This window comes from Centruroides vittatus, unplaced genomic scaffold (assembly GCF_030686945.1).
Source record: "Centruroides vittatus isolate TY-2023 unplaced genomic scaffold, ASM3068694v2 contig_10, whole genome shotgun sequence".
Taxonomy (NCBI): Eukaryota; Metazoa; Arthropoda; class Arachnida; order Scorpiones; family Buthidae; genus Centruroides; species Centruroides vittatus.
The window spans coordinates 6,601,461-6,616,034 of record NW_027120658.1 but is presented as its reverse complement, the minus strand read 5'-3'; the positions used below and the strand labels follow the sequence as shown (position 1 = coordinate 6,616,034).

The 14,574-nt window shown below is 28.7% G+C and overlaps 1 protein-coding gene across 3 annotated transcripts in view; it reads left to right on the top strand.

Moving 5' to 3' along the window:
* spg (dedicator of cytokinesis spg) overlaps positions 1-14,574 on the top strand; it is a 148,613-nt gene that overhangs the window by 14,813 nt on the left and 119,226 nt on the right. For all 3 annotated transcript variants that reach the window (XM_067272606.1, XM_067272549.1, XM_067272480.1), the window contains exons 2-4: positions 1,888-1,971; positions 10,745-10,785; positions 13,136-13,191. In XM_067272606.1, coding sequence (XP_067128707.1) covers positions 1,888-1,971; positions 10,745-10,785; positions 13,136-13,191 — 181 coding nt within the window. The remainder of the gene's footprint in view (positions 1-1,887; positions 1,972-10,744; positions 10,786-13,135; positions 13,192-14,574) is intronic.

Below are 14,574 nucleotides of genomic sequence, written 5' to 3'. Positions count from 1 at the left end.
ATAAATAAACATAGTAAGAAAGTATATATATTTTTTATTTTTGGGGGTCTTCAGAACGAATTAATCAAATTTCCATTTAAACTTATGGCAACTAAACTTTACCAATCTTTAGTATGCTGTCTATTTTATTAATGTAATTTAACGTTTTTGGTCAATTAATTGACCTTCATCAGGATCAGAAAAAAAAAAAATACTTATGGTAAATCATCGATAATCGGTTAAGAAACAGTTTGGATAGCAAACAAAGTCTTGGAATGGATTATGGTCACTAACTGATCACCCACTATATAACTATGTTAAGTTTACAGTTTTTTTAAATTTAAATTTGAATTAAATCTGTTTTTTGCAAATCTGCTATATCACAAAATTCCAAATTTTGTTGTATGGTATAAAAAAAAGATATCTGAAACCTTGATTATTCAAAACTTAATATAAATCTGTGTAATGTTCTTTCTACTATTGATTTAATTTTTTTCCTACTAAAAACTAAATCATTACTATAAAAATGTTATTAACAGTTATAACAAGAATTAGTTTTGTAAATTTATTAATAAGTTAATAATAATATAATATACAGTAGAATCTTGTTTTAACAGATTGTGGAACAATGGCTTTCTTGGAATAACAAATTTTTTCCCCAGATTTCACCAAATCAATGTAATTTTACCTCCTTTTTAGTGGATCCAAAACTTGGAATAATGGATATTTTTAGCCCCATCTTTTGTAAACTTTACTTTTTTTTTCAAAGTTTAGTTAATATTTGAGTGTTTCTTGGATTTTACAGCGTTTGATGATGAACTTGTTATGTCAGAGATATGTATGGTACAGTACAATTGAAGAATTGTATGAAGAGTGTCATCAGATCAATATGATTGAGGAGGAGACATCTAGTGAACATTCTGATGCCAGTCCAAGTGTAGTGCCGAAATTTAGTGAGGCTATCAAGTCTTTCCAAGTTGTGAAGACCTTCCTGACAAGATTCAGCATAAAGGAACAGGCCATACAGTACATGACATTTCTAATATCAAGTGGTTGTTGTATTTAATAGACAGAAAAGCAGCATCAGAACAAACCAAGATGGACAAATTTTTTAACAAATTGTAAAGTCGTGAAGTGCTAGTGAGCATATGCAATTTGCCTCTTTTTGTGCTTACAGTATATGCAGTTTCTGTCAGCTTTATTATACACATATATGACATAATATACGATCTTGTAACATACATGTTTCTATAGAAGAAAGATCTTAAAAGACTGAATAATTTCAAATACAGGCATTTCTTATATGTATAGGGTTAAATAATGAATATTTTCCTGTGTGTGCAGGATATCCATTGTTCTTGATATGACGAATTCTCAAAACAACAGATGATTTTCAGTGGCCCAAGCAATCTATTAAAACAAGATTCTACTGTAATTACTAATAAATAGAATAATTAATGTTAAGGTTAGTTCAAATGAAAATGGAATGCATTGATGTTTTAAAAATAATATGAATGACTTTTTCATAAGTAGTAATTCTAATTGAATATGAAAATGTTGATGTAAAGATTAAGTTTATTATTTTTATTACAATTATCATTAAAGACAGATCAAACAGTGTTTACTAATTAGGGATAGTGCTTACTACTGTACATATAGCATCTGAACAATGTGTTATAATTTTGAAGATATGAATTTTAGATAGTATAATTATTTAAGTACTATAGAAAGAACATTTGAAGTATGAAATGAACATTTGAAGTTAAATATCAGGATAATTAATATTAAGCTTTCAGGATTATTTACATATTTTGATTTATATTGCTACTTTACTTTATCAGAACAATCCTTACAAATTATATTTTAATATTTTTCATAAACAATAAATTGGAATAATTATATTTTTAGCAATTTACAACTATGATGGAAATATAAAGTATGGTCTGTCTCTAGAAATAGGAGAAGCAGTACAAATACTGGAAGAATGTGGTGGTATGTTTAAATTTGACTTAATTTTTATATAAATAATAGTTTTTAATTAATGTTTTATAAATTAATATCTCTTGTATAAAACTTTTTATATAGAATATAATTATTTTATACCTTAACTATTGTGTTTGTTTGATTAGAATGATTGTATGGATATTCCCCAATTAGTGTGGTAATTAGGTTGTGAAAAAGGACTGTGTTATGCAAATCCACACTATACAAAACAAAGGACTAGGACAAATCTTAGTGTTAGGTTCCAAAAGTTAGCAAAAGTATACTATTCTTTTTCTTAATGAAGAAAAATATGTTTATTAAATCAATCAATAAGTAACAGTCACAGTCAAAAGGATTGCACATTAATATTAATTTTTCTTCACTGTTTACCAGGTAAAAAACATTAATTTTAAATGAGGATGTTTTCTTTTTGGCAGAATATTGTCATCTTCTGAGCTTTCTCTACCTTAATCTGAACTTTTGGCAACATCCTCATTTTTCTTTACTTTTTCATAAAATCTGGTACTTTCATTTGCTTGCATTTGTCTGAGAGGTCTTTAAAAATATAACTTTTATGTATTAATTTTTAATTTAATCCATAAAAACAAAATAGTGGGTTTTTCAGGTTCATTTAGAGCAGTGTTTCTCAAATAGAGGGTGTGTGACCCCATTGGAGAAACACTGTTCTAAATGAAAGTAAATTTGATAAGAAAATTTTGAAAATAAAATGTGTTATTTGTTATTAGACAATATACATACATTTGTTTCTTGTAAATGAAGACATGTCAAATCTTACATGTATATGCAAAGTACATTGTTTTCATTTTTTTTCGAAGGATGTGTCATATCAAAAGATATGTCTATTGCATGTAGATGTATAGAGTGCATATGACTGTAAAATTTCAATTTAGCACCACCATTTGTTTGCTCTGAAATTCACATAAAATTGTGTGTGGAGCTAAACTTAAGTATTTTTAAAAATACAGTATTACTATACGTAATTATGTATAGTACACTTATTTTGAATTAGAATGTTGAAGGTTATGTAATTTAATGTTAATGATGATGTTTGCAATGCTAGATTTATCAAACTGAGCTATTATTATGGGGGCTACATAAGCTCAAAGTGGGCAAAAGGAGGAAAAAGGTTGAGAAACGCTTAGAGCACTATCACCAATGACTGACACCTGGTTTATAGGAAAGCTAGGATAGGGGGAAGAAAAATTGTACAATCAGTTCTCATTAAAGAAAACTGGGCAAAAGACATGAAACAACATTGAAAATTTCAGTATTCTAAAAGCCATGAACTCTACATCAAAAATATATGACAACAACTTAATACAGTAGAGCGTCGATAAGTGGAACCAATTGGGGACTGGGGTCCTTCCAGTTAATGATTTGTTCCAGTTTCCGACTTTGTACGAAAAAATACATTAACCTGTCCGATGTTCAAATTTTTCTCCGTTGCGTATCGCTTCCTGTTGAATTTTTCTCCGTTGCGTGTCGCTTCGTGTTGAATTTTCGTCGATTTTAAGCCTAACGAAAATTTTTATAATAATCATCGAGGCTATCGTATCGTTAAAAATTATTTCTGCATTTTGTACAAACAAAATAAATATATTAAAGAATATAAAAAACATGAAAATTATACTTTAGAAGTAAATTTAGTATCAAAAACATTCGATTCAGCACGACACAGTCCGACTGAAAATCGTTCCACTTTCCGGCCATTCCACTTACCAATGTTCCACTTATCAACGCTCTACTGTATTACATTTTTATTTTTATTTGATTATCTGTTTCATATCAGATTCACTGCACTTTTGCATTAGGGGAAAACAAACAAAGATTTCCATCATTTATATAGTGGCTTGTGTATGTTCCTGAGGCTTGTGGATTGGTGCAGGTAAAGTTAATTTGTCCAATTTGTAATTTTTTGGATTTATAAATTCACCTAGAGAAATAATTGTATCAATGCATGGGATGCAGATAGCATATCTAGTGCTTAGAAATTGTTCTTTGATGTCCCCATACTGAAATTTAAAAATATAATAATAATAATAATAATAATAATATATAAATGTTTTTCAAGGTATTAAACTTATTTTTAGTAGCTTTTCTCAGTATCACACAACTTTAATTAAAACAGTTACAACATTCTACTTTGAATTTTGTGGTTGAGGTTATACTATTTGATCTGAGAAGAGATTTTGAGATGGATATATGTGCTTAAAAATTGTTTACATAAAGAGCATTTGTTTTTTTAGGGGGATCTTTAATAAAACATATTTATTTGTTTTCTTAATTTTGTGCAATGAAAGGTTTACTTATTTTAAAATTTTCAGAACATCGTGTTTTGAAGAATAAGATGCATAATAAATTGATTATTTATAAAATTTGAAGTTAATTAAAACTTATTTTTTTATTGACTAATGACTAATTGCATCAACATCAGTTAAAATTAATTGTTGATTAAATAACTAGGTTATTGTATTTCTTTTGTGCCAATCTCAATGATAAATAGGAAGTTAAGTACCCTATTAACATATTTAATCAAAGATAATAATTTAAAGATTTGTGTTAAAATAATTTCTAGTATTGTTTTTTAATTAATAATGAAATGTTTTAATGTTCAGTATGGAAATCTGTTGAAATAAATATTTAAGATATAAATATGTAATAAAACCTTATTTTATAATAGATTTATAATTTGTTTTCATTTACATCATTCATTACTAGACAGTAAGAAGTTTGTCTAGTTGTTTTTATTATTTTTATGCACCCATCTAACAGTACTTTTTAAATTTGTTTCAAATAATAATTATTGTTGTTTTCTTATAACACATTTTTTTTTTGTACCTGAAATTAATCTGAAAATGGATGAGTCCAATAAGCCAAATGCATCTTATACTGTGAAGAATATTTTTTCCCCAAAAAATCAATACGAAAAATGTATGCATTCATTACAGTTGTGTTTCTTATAAGGTTAAAAATATATGGTATATAAAATTGTTGGAATGATAATTCCATATATTAAACTTTTTTTTCAGAAATAGATGTTATTGTTTTGTTTTTGGATATATTTCTTCCTGGATATAAAATAATTTTTACACATTAAAAATTAGTTGCTTTTTGTTGTTGTTTCAGTTTTTACAAATCTGGAGGCATCTGATCATTAATGATCTTTATTGTTTATGAAATTTCTAAATGTATAATAGAAGATTAATTGATGTTGTACAATGATCTTTTACCTCTTCTTAAATTGTGTAATGAACAATTAACTATTTAGAAACAGTTAATTAATGGACAATAGATAAATGAATAATTAAGTATTTGAATAGACAATTAGCTAGTTAAGGCTATTTTTAGTTGACTCTGATGTATTTAGTCATAAAAGTTGTTTAATTGGTTTCAGTTTTTAATCAGATTTTGATTTGGCCAATTGATAACCATTTTCCTGTTGCTTGATGAATATATGTAGTTTAGATATAAGTTTTATACTATAGCAAACAATGATGTTGATGTGATATTAACAACCCTGTTTTAGCAAAGATTAGAGTAACATTCAAACTAGTTAATTGTTTTAAATTTTAAAGTAGATTCACTGAGGCAGTTTGAATGCTTAATCAATATTTAGAAATTGATTTGTTAATTAGTTTCAATAGATAATTTGTTTTTTGAAAAGTAATAAAATGATTTTAACATTTATCTACGGCCTGGAAGTCTTTCTATAAAAAGGATATGACGTAATTTTACGACTCTGCAGAAGCTGCTTTACTTTATTCCTGTCTAATATTGTTTTTACCATTGGGTAATTTATATACGTGTGCTAGGATTATTTTGGATGTTTAAATTTTACGTTAGATGTGACGTTATTAAGAACGGATTTACGTTTTTTACCGTTAGATGCATGACCAGTTTTTGAAATCTTCATTCTTTTTTAAATTCAAATTTTTGTTCGTTTCTTTGTAAACATTAACTGAAGAAGATCTCTTAAAGGGATCAAAAACATTTTTATAGAATTAAACGTTATGCTGGACATGTCAAAGGTGTGAATATATTTAATTAACATTTTTCAGTGGGCTAAATTACTATTGTAAAATTCATATGCTTAATGTACTTAAATAAAAATTTAAATTGCATTATACTGTTATTAAATGTTAGTGAATTTTATTATCATTATACTTATTGATATTAAATATTTAAAGATTGAGAGTCATGGCAGTGACTCTTCACCAAGTAAAAATGTCATAGACTGACTATATATACAGGAATCAAAGTTGCTAATTTTTAGGGTTGATTTCTTTGCCCCCCCAAATGCCTATAGTAATTCTGAATAGCTTCTTTGAAAGATAATTGTTGATTAAATAACTAGGTTATTGTATTTCTTTTGTGCCAATCTTAATTATAAATGGGAAGTTAGTACCCTATTAGCATATTTAATCAAAGATAATAATTTAAAGATTTGTATTAAAATAATTTTTAGCATTGTTATAATACATGTACCTCTCTGCCTTTTACCGGTGTGCTTTTTCCAACCAAATAATAAAGTAGTTGCAAATGTTTTTGAACCATTACGGCTCTTCTTCAGGCACTACAGAACTTCCTATTTGAGGCAGAGAGGTACGTGTATTATAAAGTACTCCAGTGTAGAAATTTCTAATTCTAGTATTGTTTTTAAGAATGAAATGTCTTAATGTTCAGTTCCTGAATCTGTGGTTTTTATCAATTATAAGTACAGTAGAGCATTGTTTATCCGAATCAATTGTGGACTGGGGTTGTTTGGATAACTGATTTTTTTGGATAACTGATTATGTATGAAAACATATATTAACCTATCCGATGTTGAAATTTTTCTCCGTTGCGTGTCGCTTCGTGTTGAATTTTCGTCAGTTTTAAGCCTAACGAAAATTTTTATAATAATAATCGAGGCTATTGTATTGTTAAAAATTATTTTTTTATTTTGTACAAACAAAATAAATATATTGAAAAATATAAAAGCAAAAAAAATTATACTTTAGAAGTTAATCTAGTATCAAAAACGTTCGATTCAGCATGACACAGTCCGACTGGAAAGCTTTCGGTTAACTGGCTTTTGGATAAATGATGCTCTACTGTATATATTTTTATTGATACTTGGCAGTTATATCTTTTTGCAATATGCAAGAAGATAACTCACAACTACCAATAAAGTAAACAAATAAAATAAACAAGTGAATAATGTAGAATTAGAAATTTAAATTTGTCAATTTCACAAGTTGCTTTAATATTAAATAAACAGTGATTCAAATATTTTATTTACTAAAATATTAAAATTATGACAAGTATTTATATTTTATTATTACTGTAACATACATCGAATCTTTTAGTTCTTAATACTTGTGTGATATTGAAATGTAATAAATTCAACTTACATTCTTTCTCTAAATAATAGATGGCGACTTTTTATCCAATAGTTTTCAGTAGTTCATGAAACTTATTTTCCATTTAAAATGATTTTTTTGTACAAATATAGATGGTTTTATGATTTTCCATGTTGAATTTTATGCTTTTTCCATATATTTTTATGCATATCAATGTCATTATTATATATTTGTTGTTTTGTTACATCTCCAATTAGAATTTTTCACTCTAAATAAAATTTCCTTTTAATACCTTTCTGTAAAGTCTTTTTGAATGTAATATACAGGAGACCCCCTATAACACGGGTTCATATAACATGGATTTGTATAACAGGGTGAAAATATTGCAATCGTGTTCATATAACACGCTAAAAGAGACTCGTATAACATGGTAAAACATCATTGCCGACTTGTGTCGCGACAGGATTGGTCGAATCTGGACCAATAGCGGATATTGTACAAACCGTTGAGTTTAAACGAGCACTGGACCTACTAAAAAACATTTATTATTCAATGGCCATAAAATTATATTTTTATTAATAACTTAAAATTAAAGCAAATTTTTCGCACTGGACCTACTAAAAAACATTTATTATTCAATGGCCATAAAAATTATATTTTTATTAATAACTTAAAATTTGCTGATCAGGAAACATGCGCCCGCCGTTCAATGAGCTGCTCCGTGACGTAAACAAGCTTAAGCAATGGCGTTGTCGAACGGTGCACACTCTGTAAGTAATCCTGCAATTTTTTGTTTATAACACAATTTATATGGATTTATTCCCAAAAAATTATACGTGATTTGGAAATGTTGAGTCAAATTAGTCTAGAATCGATTAATTTTATGGAAGAAAACCTATAAACATGAAATATAACTCACTGTGTACGGCGTTATTAAATATTTTTCATTTCTTTCGAGCGCTTTCGACGAATGTATTTCCATCGTTGTCAAGTGAATGAACGATTTTTTTATATATATTGAACATGAATGTTCGAAACAAAGGAGAACACACACAAAAATTTAAATATAACATATTTTGGCGACATTCGATACGAATCTACGATTTTTGAATACATACGATGTTGCGAACGTGCTGTAATATGGCGCATGCGTGGTACTGTTTCTCGTCAATAGTGTGAAATGTGACGTAACTCGCCATTTAATCGCTTGTATAGGGCGATCCATATGTTGGGCAGTTCCAGCGTAGGTGCATTGCACATTTCCAATGTTATTATGTATAGCGATTCCCATATGAAGAGGAGCTTTCGGTCATTGCAGGTCCTGAGTATAGAAGATTGAGCCCATAACGGGTTATAATTCATGTCAGGCACCCTTTTTGCGAGTTCAGTGTTGTATCTTCCTTTTGCCACATCGTCTTGGTGTTCGGTCAAGCGGGTAGCCAGCATTCTTGCTGTGGCCCCAATGTATCTTGTACTACTCCTTGTAACGGGATTTTCTAATGGAATCACATAAACTCCTGACCTCTCAAAGATAGAGAACTTGTCTCGGTCATTGCAGAGGAGTCTGTGCAAGCTAGGTAACGGAGAAAGAGGCAGGAGCAGACCATGCTGTCGAAACATGCGGCATATGCATAGCGAAAGTGGACCGAGGTATGGTAACGCTGGTTGCACAAGTGTAACTTCCTTCCTGTTTGTTAACATGGTGCATGGAAATAGTGCTTTCTTGACTCTGCTGAGTAGATGCATGTACTTAGCACGTGAGAAACCCACTGCACGTACGGCTAAGTTAATGTTATTTAATTCACTGTTTATAAGCTCTTGGGTTGATGGTAGCAAGAGTGCTCTTCTCAGTAGGGTGGCGATGGCGGCGTCAACGTAACGTGCAGGCTGGAATGCATTTGCAGGGATGATGTACGGTAGCATATTAAACTTGTAATGAACTGAGAAAAGTAGTGCTTTCAAGGACCTTCGTATGCACAGATCTAAGAAAGCTATAGCCACATATAGCTTTCTTAGATCTCTTCTTAGATAAGTGACTCGTACAACACGGATTCATATAACATGGAACGTATCTACCGTATTATGGGGGTCTACTGTATTACATTCCTGCATAATATGAACAATAACAAGTTCAGACAAAGAAAATTCCAAATATTGAAATGAATTAATCCATTCTCCACAGAATGTTTCATCAACACAAATTCTCAAATTAAAGAATAAAACATGTTAGCATGTAATATTGTATGGCATTTTTGATTTTTTAAAATTAATTATTTTGACTTCATAAACAAATAAATACAGCATTTTCTGAATGTTGTTGAAACAAATTAATCTTAATTATATGATAATTTATTTGTATATAATTGTGAATAAATGATTTGTGTGAAATTTAATTGTTTCTTTCACTGGGTACATAATTGTGACAATGCACGAAGTGCCCCCTATGCTTCGGCATCACTGGACCAAAGGGTCGACACCGCGTTTGCGATGACAATTTTGTCAGGACTGACACCACTGTGTTTTCAAGGTAGACAGAGAAACCTAGATGGCTGCTAATTGCGTTTTTTTTTTCTGTGTAAGTGGTTGCGTTTGTAAGTTTGATATGAGGGATGGCACAGATTGAGGAAGTGCACCAAACACAATTCTAACAATAACAATTTTAGTTTATTAAGCTAGTTCTACAAAAAGGTTATCATCTCATATTTAAACCTTAAAGCTTCTTCACGAGATCTAAGTTGGAGAGATAGAGCTTACATATAAGTTCTATAGATACCTGGTAAGGGATCTGAATGGATCAAAGGACTGTTGGAGTTCACTTGGATGGAAGGAGTTCTCGCGGAGGAACTTGTTGTTGTCATCCATCACTGCCTTTTATTGGGGGTTCCCCCTCTTTTCCCCTTGCTCTTTTTGACAATGTTGCAGCACCTATGTCCAATAACAATTTCTTGTCGCCAAGTTCCTGGTGACACATTCAATGTATCATCTTGAAAGGGAAGTGACTCCATGGAGGGATAAAATCATATCCTTTACAATTTTAACAATTGTAGGAAAAATTGTAGCTAATTTTTTAATTAAATTTTCAGCGGAAAAAAAATTTTTTTCTTTCAAGTCTGATCTCTCACATAATCATTTTGTGATGCAACAGAGCATGATATGTGAGATTGGAATGTGGCATAAGACATGCAGAATGATAGCCCACAAGTGCCTTTTAATCTTACTAGTTTCTTACTTATTCATTCTCAGTTCAGTTGACTTTGTTTTTTTCACAATAGTTTTATGCAAAACACAAATGCAGTTCTGTTAATTACACTATGTATAAATGACAAATGTCTTCTTTATTACAGATTTGATATTTTTTACTGTAATTTTATAATTTGAGTTATAAGCATAAATAAAATTTTATTAATTATAATTTGTAGGTTGGTATAGAGGATATTCAACAAGGAATAAATCTTTGAAAGTAAGTTATTTTAAATGTTTAAAATGCTTTGTAATTAGTTATATGAATAATTTTAGAAATGCAAAGTATACAAATAAAATATATATATTTAATAAATAAAAGGGAATTTTTTTGTTTGTTTTTGATACAGTATCTATGTAAGGTATTTGTAGACATGTTTGTTTGGATTTGTGATGTCATTGAATTTCATCTTTTTCTTTCCACTTTTATTTAGGAAATTTATTTTTGTTATATTTATGTACTTTCCTATAAACCTATTTCATGATATTTTATAGAAAAATTATAAAAGTCCACAAATTTTTTTAGAATGACCATAAAAGTTTATTTTAGTAAACAAATCTGTTTGCTAAAATAATCTTTCTAAAATGCTAGATTATAGATCTTTCTGCCATTAAAAACACAACATATTTAACTTCATGTTTAGTTACTTCTGTTTTGAAAACACTAAATTGATGAATCAGTTTAATTATTAAGAACATGTGATTGAAATAATGGTAGGCAATTGGTTAAAGTCTAACCTTTATTAGGTTATATACAATATATATAAACATCTCAACAAACCTGATTTTTGATTAAAGCCAACAATCTGTCAAATTATCAGATTATGATTAGGTTAAGTTAATAATTAGATACAAAGTAATTTGTCTAGAAGTAGACAGTTAAGCCACCATCTTGTGATACATTCTGTGAAGATTGGTTTGGACTGTTGCTGATGTGTTGAGATGATGGAAAGAAGAGGAAAACAAAAATTTTTTTTGTATATTTGTGATATTTTTATATTTTTTAAAATGTAAATATCATCAGTCAAGTTTTAATTTTTACTTAAATATATTGTAAATATTGTGATATACTGGCAAAATTGCCAGAGGATGCTTTTTCCATTTGCATTTTTTTTTGCAGAGGTGTGATGCCTTCAATAAAAGGTTCCCTCTAATAAACTTATGTGAGAACGATTTTGGACTGTTGCTAGTGTATTGAAACGACAGAAAGAGGGAAATGAAGACAACAGTTTTTTTTGTATATTCATGATATTTTTATAATTTTTAAAAAATTTGTTAACCTAATTGTCATATCACTGCTAATCTAAACTTAACTGTACATCCATTCAACCATTCCCACATTGCATGTGTGTTATGCAGTGATATACTGCTACCCCCTTGTGTATTGTGCAAATTTACAGCAAGTCAGTTTTGATAGCCTGTTCTAGGAGCCCACTCGATATTTTGGAATTCACTAAAAGATGATAATACATATTTTTTCATGTGCTAAAACTTTGTAATTGACATTGTTGTCCTATTTTCATCATGGACTGAGCTTACAACAGTCTTCACTAATAGAAGGACTGAAGGAGGCAGAAATTTTCATGATCATTTAGAGCATGTTCAACATAATATACATTGGCAAAAGGTCTACAGTGATTACTGTATTAGTTTTTGAAATAATTGGTCCATAGAAAATATTCAATATATTCAGAAGTTCATCAAAGTTAATCAATGGTGGTGGTCTCAGACAATGACATCAGGCAATGTTAATGAATTCTTCAGTCAATACATTCATAGGAGTGTACAGACCTGTCTTTTTTGAGGACACTTTTTGACCTTTGGATGGGACACCTGTTGACCCATTGAAATGCTATGCATGTGGAAGACCTACTTCATTATAAGTCTCAACATATTATGAACTTCCATATCTTATAAACTGAAACAAAATTTCAATGCTGCAAACTAAGCAAAGTCAATCTTCAATTTGTCATAGGTCGGCAGCAGACATTTGCTCTTCTGCCCATCTAAAATGTGGCTAACTGAAATATATTTACATACAATTTTTTGAACAGATGCATTTAATCATGTTCCTTGCACTAATATAGATCTGGATTTATTAGTGCTACACTTTGAACAGGTGGAAAAAATCACTCCTAGTTTATTTTGACTTGTTTTCATGAGGTTGTCTATTTCCAAAACTGGCCTTTTTATATTTTATTTAGTACAAAAAATAGTTTTTGTTAAGTTTTTATGATATTTGATTTTATTAAACTATTTAAATCATATAAAGTGATACACACACTTTTATGTTTAATGGAAAAGATGATGACAAATGAGTTTAAATTTATGTCAAGTTAATTTTTTGATAATTGTATTTGAGAATGATTAAATACCTAATGCACTATTTATGAAAAATGGTATTTTTGAAAATGAGAATAATATTTAAGAATATTTTATTTAAATAGTTATTTTAAGAGAATTAACTGAATATTGATGTTTTCCTATACTTTTTGAAATTTAAAATATACTTAATTTTTAGTTTGTAATAAATTACAATTTTGTATTAAATTTTTTACTTTGTTTTTAAGGGAATTTTTCCAGCTTCATATATTTACCTTAAAGCATTTTGCATTGATAATGAAAGGTATGACAGTTTCATTAAATGTGCTTTTATTTATGTTGTTAACATTTTACTCTAGAAATCTTATGCTATTGTGCTATTTATAAAATCTTTGAATAATAATCTACTGTTTTCTTTTTATTTTAATTTTAATATTTTAGAATAGGTGCACAACATGTGGCCCACTGCCTAATTTTGGTAAAAATAGTTTTGTTAATAGGCCTACCCAAACCCTAAATATTCACATATGTATTAACATTATTTATTATTGACTCTTGTTATATATTTGAGTATTACAGAAGTTGTTATACTCAAATACTTGTATATTTGAATATATATATCAATATTCACATATTGTGTCTTTGCTTTATTGTTTGATGCCTAAAAAGGTCTGTAACTGATTGTAATTAATTGTGTGTAGAACTCTATGGCTGACTTGGTTATGGAAAACATGAAAAAGATAGAAGTTATTGTATTACACTTGTGAGATAATGCCAGTTTCTTAATTATGATGTGTTCATCATTATTTTGGCCTTTTAATATAACTTTTATGTATTTTTATCTTGGGAGTTTAATTGAAATACCAACTAAAGAAGGACTATTTTAGAGTCCTAAATGCATTTTGGTGTATATTTTATACATATTAGTTTTAATTATTGTAAAATCTCTTTGTTTTGTAAACTTAAATTTGTAAATATATATTAAATTTAAGAAATTTTTGTGTTCATATTCACTGGTGTGAATAAGCCCTAACATAAATAACTGGTTTAAGTTAGTAGAAATGTTTAATATCTTAATAAACTATTTTCCATTAACATTTTTGTGAATTATTATTAAAAATATCATATGTTTAATATCAAAAACTGAGTGAGTTCTTTTTTGAATTATTTTTAACTTATTTTTAAAATCTTAAAAGTTTTATCTGTTTAGCATAATATTGAACAAAATCGTACTCAGCAAAATGTAAAAAAAGATCAAGTAACAACACTCTATTTGTTGCTGAGGGAGTTTAATAAAAAGAAAACAAATGTTTTCGGTATATTCAATAGACAATCGAAATTAGGACATACGAAAATAGAATATTCCATTTTCTTATGTCCTAACATTCGTTTTGTTTTTATTAAACTCCCTCAGCAACAAATAGGGTGTTAGTTAGTTGATTTTTTTTCTTTTTTTTAGCATAATACAGTAAAACTTCAGTTCAATGGACTAATTCAGGCGAGGTGGTGTTCATTAAAACCAAAAGTTTGTTATATAATAAAATAAGTTTTCCAAATTCACATGTTAAAAAATTGAGAAATTTGTTAGTTTATCTGACTAATTTGTCAATTTTGGAGTAGATTGAAAATATTAGAAAGGTGATAATTTTGATGACCTTGTGGACTAATTTCAAGGTTGTTGGAGATT